The sequence below is a fragment of the Palaemon carinicauda genome, chromosome 40, assembly GCF_036898095.1.
Source record: "Palaemon carinicauda isolate YSFRI2023 chromosome 40, ASM3689809v2, whole genome shotgun sequence".
Taxonomy (NCBI): domain Eukaryota; kingdom Metazoa; phylum Arthropoda; class Malacostraca; order Decapoda; family Palaemonidae; genus Palaemon; species Palaemon carinicauda.
Genome location: NC_090764.1, coordinates 13352826 through 13360612, shown reverse-complemented (window position 1 = coordinate 13360612; position 7787 = coordinate 13352826). Strand labels below are relative to the sequence as shown.

Here is a 7787-nt window from a genome sequence, read left to right as displayed (position 1 = left end):
TTGTGTGCTGCCAAAATAACAATATTAAATTTGAGGTATCCATTTTTTTGTCGACTATGAGTGGGGCGGGGAATGTACTTTTTGTCTTTCCTGTTTTATTTTGTTTTACTTTTAAATATCAACTTTTACTTCATGCCTTAATCTCTATGCATATCATGATTTAACTAAATCCCACATATAAATACAACATATATTCGAATTCTTACACCAAGTGCACAACTCTTATACATGCACAAAAGTAACAACACACTGTAATACAGTGGTAATAGTGTGATTGAATGAATGACCATAGTTGGTAGATTATGTCTCAATGAGTGAAAGGTTCTGAAAGACTGGGTGGGAGGAATAATTCAGCTACGCAAAATACAGGACTTTTTGACGCACGCTTTCTGGCGCAGGACTTTTTGGCACATGCTTTTTCTGGCGCTGGACTTTTTGGGGGACGCTTTCTGAAGCGGGACTTTTTGGCGTATGCTTTCTGGAGCGGGACTTTTTGGCGCACGTTTTCTGGCACTGGACTTGGTGGGGCCCGCTTTCTGGAGCGGGACTTTTTGGCGTACGCTTTCTGGCACTGGACTTTTTGGCGCACGCTTTCTGGAGCGGGACTTTTTGGCGCACGCTTCCGGGCACTGGACTTTTTGGCGCAATCTTTCTGGAGCGAGACTTTTTGGCGCAATCTTTCTGGAGCGGGACTTCTTGGCGCACGCTTCCGGGCACTGGACTTTTTGGCGCACGCTTTCTGGCACTGGACTTTTTGGCGCACGCTTTCTGGCACTGGACTTTTTGGCGCACGTTTTCTGGAGCGGGACTTTTTGGCGCACGCTTCCGGGCACTGGACTTTTTGGCGCAATCTTTCTGGAGCGGGACTTTTTGGCGTACGCTTTCTGGCACTGGACTTTTTGGCGCACGCTTTCTGAAGCGAGACTTTTTGGCGCACGCTTTCTGGCACTGGACTTTTTGGCGCATACCAGATGTCAGAACCACATAATATCTCTAACCTGAGACCTACTTCCGAAAACCAACATTCTCTTAGTAGATGGGACAGTGTCAGCAATTAAAAATTCTTCCTCTCTTTCATCGCAGCCTTTGTAGATTTTTAAATGACCTGGAATATTTCGATCGAATAAATTGACGTGAATGCAAGAAGATTGTTGCGCTTCATTACGAGTTCTTTTAATTGTGTTCTTTAGTGATTCCATGCGCGGTAGAACTCCATGAGCTGCCTGCGATACATCGGCTAAGCATTGGTTGAGAACTTTTGACGTATTCTATAAAGTATCCGTTGCTCGGTGTATTAAAGTGCTTTTAATATGAACAGCTTCAACTGGTGTAGCTGAGGATCCATGGTTATGCTGGTTTGCTGATTGAATAATCACGTGAATTATATGTGGCAAATACGTAAATGCAGCAGTTATGAACGTTCCTTAGTATACCAGGAGATGGGATAGGATTATAAAATCAGGCCTCAAGCCAAGCTCTGGGGAGTATACTAGGAGAGATTTATGGTAGGGTTCTCATCGACAACATAAGATGGCAGTCTGCTAGATTGATAGATGAAGATAACTGTTGGTTTAAATAATGAAGAAGTAAAGTAAAGCAAATGTGTTTTTACCAAACAATTGACTGAGACGTTTAAAGAAATTATGAAAAATCTGTTTAGGCATATTTGGATCTACAAATATCTGGATGACAATATAAAGTCAGGCAAAGTGGGGAGCGTAGATGGGTAAGGTATGACACTAAGTTGAAACGTAATTAAAACTATATTAGCAGAAGTGATGATTCTTAAAAAAAAAAAAAAAATAAAAAAAAAATTATGGGACTTTAAATACAATAACAAACAAATATTTTGTTTTTATTTCTTTTTCTAGTCTATAAGAGCACAAGTTACATTAGCTATTTCATTCAACGCGATTCTTGTGTCTTCTAATGCTAATATAGCAAGTAGCTTTGGTTGTATGCATGAACAATTTATACTCTGTACATTGGATACCATCTATAAATCTATAAATCAGTCTTTATATATATATATATATATATATATATATATATATATATATATATATATATATATGTGTGTGTGTGTGTGTGTGTGTGTGTGTCTGTGTGTACACGCACAGTTTAATAAAATCTTTATCCATGAAAAGTTAAAAAATAAATATCAATACCTTCATAATTACAAAATATCTATTAGTTCCCACAGAAGTTGCCAAAATGTCATTTTTACGATTGCAACAAAAATTAATCGTTATGTACCCAAGACTCTAAAAAGACGAACTTGTGGATCAGTAACATAACTTAATTGACCTTGTGAATTTGCTTGCTCACTGAAGGCTACGCAAATTCCTTGCATATTCATGTTACAAGGTCTTGATTACATGACTTGGCAAGTCATCACCACACACACACACACACACACACACACACACACACACACACACACACAGCCCAGTGTTCGTTGCACTAACATGAAAACTAATTCCCCAAAATAATATCTTTCCTGGTGAACATAAAAGTAATTTATTTTCATAATAGGGACGTTAATATTAATCTGAATACATTTTTGGAGGTGTGTGTTATGTGACTGAGCGCTTGTATAAGTAAGTGTAAAATTAGGGCTGATTTGGTCTATCGTTACAATACAACAACAGCATGTCCATAGAGTTATCATTCTCTCGTTAGAAACAATATGCACCTTTATAAATACACATTCTCTCTCTCTCTCTCTCTCTCTCTCTCTCTCTCTCTCTCTCTCTCTCTCTCTCTCTCTCTCTCTCTCTCTCTCTATAATATATATATATATATATATATATGTATACATACATATATATATATATATATATATATATATATGTGTGTGTGTGTGTGTGTGTGTGTGTGTGTGTGTGTGTGTGTGTGTGTGTGTAAATAACAACCGCAATGGTATTTAATATCGAATTCTATCTTGCCAATGTATATCCAATGGAAATTCGCTTTTGATAAATGCTTCTGGCTGGGAAAGGACTCGAAGCTATGCCTCTGAGTCGAAACAATGCCAGCAGGGACTCAACCAAACGAGCTATCAAGAGAGATATAAGTTCATTTCAAGTCCACTGTACGTATTCCTTTCGAATTCAGGAATCTGTTCTTAGACTTGGAATCAACCCATCTCCACCATGATAGCTGATTGATGAGTTTGCAACACTGGCTGTTTATCATAACTATTTATTTCTAACACTGTTGCAAACTCATTAATCAGCTATCATGGCGGAAATGAGTTGGTTTCAAGCCAAAGAACAGATTCCTGAACTAGACAGGAATACGTATACTGGACTAGAAATGAACTTATCTATCTCTTGATAGCTCGTTTAGTAGAGACCCTGCTGGCCCTGTTTCGATTTAGAGACATAGATTCGAGTCTTTGCTCAGCCGGAAACATTTACTAGAAATGCATTTCCTGTTGATATACATTGCTAAGGTAGAATTCGATATTATATGCCATTGTGGTTCATCTTTATATCTATTAAAGTCACATAGGTAGTAATAAATAGTCATTATAAATAGCCAAGCGTTGCAAACTCATCAATCAGCTATCATGGTGGAGATGGGTTGATTTCAAGTCTAAAATCAAATTCCTGGATTCCACATACCTGCTCCTTGGGCAGGACTAAATTGCTTTTTTTTTAATAGGGAAGACGAAATCTCACTTGAATTTACATTAGTCTCTCGTGCTCATATTTTCCAGAAGCAGGAATTTCAATAACTATATCAATAATTTTGAAGTCTTACCTCTATGTCCGTATAACGTAATATACGTCATCCCGAAATAAATGGCAATGGTATGTTTGTGGTAATAATTCCTCCGTATTTCAGGTACAAGTCTTTGATATTTGTTACTGATAACTACTGTATGGGGTCTAGCTCTCCAAATAAATGAACTTCAACTGGTACACTGTTACTCGGCTGATATCTTAATGACACCTTAAAATAAATATGGGCATTAATAGCCTCTTGAGCATCGACCCTTGGCATTTTAACAACAAAACTTTTTTTAATAGGCTTGGTACCAAATTATGTCCTCCTTTACCATACCATTTAATTAAGGGAGAGCTCGGGAAAATTCGACAGAATCGTGAGCTCAAGACCAATTTTGTAAAGCATTTAGAAATGAGATCTAGAGGTTTCCATTGGCAGCTATGATATGAAATATATCATCAATTCACTTTTCCATCTAGTGCTATATAGTATTGTGCAATATACTATCTTTCAAAATAATACAGGGTATAATGTTTCCTGGTGAAGCTTCACTCTTTCCACTCTCTCTTACTGTTCTGCTTTAACTACTAATATCGATGCTGCTAATGCTATCAACAATAATAATGTTAGTCCCTCTATCTCAAAAGGCTCTACAAATACAACAATTTGGGGGCATTGATTAGCTTGTATTCGTTCAGATTGACTTTATGCAGATAGATAAATCTAGCAATGTCATCCAATGGAGCGAATCATAGCAGACACTTTGATAGAGTGAGTAACGAAAGGACGTCATAATTCCTATTTATTGCTACAGAATACCAGGTTATGTATATCAAGAAACACTTACAGGCAATGAGAAAACAGTATTAATGCTCATAGAAACCAAAAAAATTTAGAAAACTTATAGACGAGGTAAACGGGTGACAAAAACCATAATTGTATTGAAATTCCAACTCGTCGAGGAGAGGAATTTGAACGTTAAGAAACCCACTTATGATCACAAGAAATATCACAAAATAGGGGTTGTCAGAAAACCTTAATGACCAAGAAGGAAATTACCATAAACATCCTAGACAGAGTTCTTTGGGGACTAACCTCTCTTTTATACTTTTCACGTAACATACATTGAAATCTTCATTACAAATCATCTCCGTGGGTGGCTGAAACATGACAGAAAAAGGCATTGCAGACGGCAGGAAGTCGAGTGCTTGGGGGGGAATATTTATGACAGCCAAAGGAAGAGACTACTGATATAAAGGTTGATAGGAATTCTGAGACAAAAAACAACTAGTAGTAAATTACTGTATTTGCAAGAGCACGTATATAGTTAATGGTAAATGTATTCACGAACGTGACCCTGTATATATATATATATATATATATATATATATATATATATATATATATATATATATATATATATATATAGCTTACTGGATAAAGGCATACGCAGCAGAATTACTTATATATAATATCCTTCCATTGTAAGTTATTCACACGCAAAAAAAGTTAATTGAACTATACATATACATATATATATATATATATATATATATATATATATATATATATATATATATATCTCATTTGTAACAATATATAAAATTGTAGATGTTATATTTAATATAGATAGCAATTCTTCTTATATATGTAAACATATATATATATATATATATATATATATATATATATATATATATATATATATATATATATATATATATATATATTATATATATATATATACGCTTACCTATCCTGCACCAGTTAATGAACGGCAATGATAAAATTTACCTTCGTTATGTCTTCTTGACTTTTTAAAGATACTCAGAACTCTAAAATCATATTCTGCAATTGTTGGAGTCTAATGACTGACTGGGGGCTCTTATGTGATTTTTCGCTTGGGAGCCCATTCACTTTCTGATTATTATGTTCAGTATTACATCTTGATTTCGCGCTAGATTATATCTATTTTTTTTTTTTTTAATAATAATGATAATTATAATGATTCAGCACTACCTTTCTTGACGGGGTTTAGCTAAATATAATTTTGGAAAAAGTATAGAATCTAAATGTAATATTAAATTAATAACGATTAAACAAACACACGGATGGAAATCTTTATGTCCCAACAAGGTAAAATGTCATCTAAACAGCTTTCTTCCATCGAAAGATAAGTTTTCGGCTATTGAGAGAGAGAGAGAGAGAGAGAGAGAGAGAGAGAGAGAGAGAGAGAGAGAGAGAGAGAGAGAGTGAGTGAGAGAGAGAGAGATATCTTTTCTGAGTTTTCAATCAAAGGATGATTCTGTCTCTTATTTTGGAATTCATCAAAGTTATTAAAAAGCAAATAAAGAACAACAATATGAATTTAACGAATAAGGTTAAGACAAATACCGATGCATATTCACACAGTGCATAGCTGACATATTAATAGTGGTAACAAAAACTCCATAAACAATAAAAATTATGCTAGAAAAAAAATTCCGTTTATATTAAATGAATGACAGAAATAAAAATATGCTGACATGTTTCTTCGAACGATACGGGGCTAGTATAGAAGATAATCTAAATGCTATCTTTTATAGACCTCAAGGTAACGGGTTACCTTGTGTATGGTTTTACATGGTACGGCCAGACGTGATTTATTTCTAATTCCATTTACTTATATCAGAGGCTGTTGACTTCCCGAAGGAAAACATAAAGAAGAAACAAAAGTGGATTTTAGCCTCAAAAGAAACAACTATGGTGGAAGCAGGAATAGGATTTATTTTAATCGACTCTCAACACGTAATACATAACTTAGCCAGAAAAGCTTTATGTACTCAAAGGCTACTGTAAAATTTAGATAAAATTGTGAAAATATTTCGATTAGACAAATATCATTACTAAATTAATTGGGACGAAAACAAAACAAGCTATCTAAATTCACTGAAATAACACCCCCTTTCAACAGTCTAATTGTAACAATTCTTCAATTCCAATAAAATAGCCCGTAAAAATTTTTTCTACAATTCATAAATTATCATTCAATTTCATGTCTTAGACTAAATATGGCACAATGTTTCCCAATGTTCTAAATCTGCATGCACTCTCTCAGCTTTACTGCTATAATGTGCTAAATTTTACCGACCTCCACACGCATACAAAAACATTAAAAACAAACACTTAACATCTGCTACTCAAGTTGAAAAACACAAACATTTGTTCATACTGAATTTTCTCGGGCAACCTAAAAACACAACAATTTATTGTAATCTAAATCATCAATCCATCAAAATGATCAAAACAAAACTATAAAGATACACAGAAACGAAGGAATTAAATGAACATTAGGAATACGATGACCCAACCATGATTACAAAGCTTATCATTCTTGCAATATGAAACGCATACTGTAACAATATGAATTCAACCACCTTTGATTTCTCTTCGCAATAAGAGGGAAATCTTTTAAATTTAAGTTCAGGTACAAAAAAAAAACCTGGATTCTCAGAAATCTCTCTCATTAGGAGATGAGAATCATCATCCTGGTAAACAATTGGGGATGCTGATGCAATTTTAATCGGGATGAGTGTTAATTTGTTCTCATCATTTATTTATTTCCTGGTTTCCTTTCCTCACTGAGCTATTTTTCCCTGTTGGAGCCCTTGGGCTTGTAGCATCTTGCTTTTCCAACTAGGGTTGTAGCTTGGCTAATAATAATAATAATAATAATAATAATAATAATAATAATAATCTGAGAGCTCAACAACAACAACAAATGCAGCCATTTCTAGTTCACTGCAGGACAAAGGCCTCAGACAGGTCAATTGTTGTCTGGGGTTTGGCCAGCTTACACCAACCTGCTAGCCACTTTTGATTTCTCTCGTTAGGAGATGGGAACCATCATCCTGCTAAAGAATTGGGGAGGTTGATGTAATTTTAAACGGGATTAGGGTATCCGAGAGCTCAACAACAACAACAACGACAACAACAAATGCAGCCATTTCTAGTTCATTGCAGAACAAAAGCCTCAGACAAGTCAATTCTTGTCTGGGTTTGGGCCAGGTTAC

General features: G+C 35.0%; 1 protein-coding gene across 1 annotated transcript; it reads right to left on the bottom strand.

Annotated features, from left to right (window-relative positions):
• Window positions 1–307: 307 nt before the first annotated feature.
• LOC137631697 (histone H1-like protein HC2) lies at window positions 308–3799 on the bottom strand. The gene is made up of 2 exons (XM_068363575.1): window positions 3769–3799; window positions 308–1005 (listed from the first exon to the last, which is right to left on the bottom strand). Exons 1-2 carry the CDS (start codon window positions 3797–3799, stop codon window positions 308–310), a joined length of 729 nt encoding a protein of 242 aa, XP_068219676.1.
• Window positions 3800–7787: the final 3988 nt, after the last annotated feature.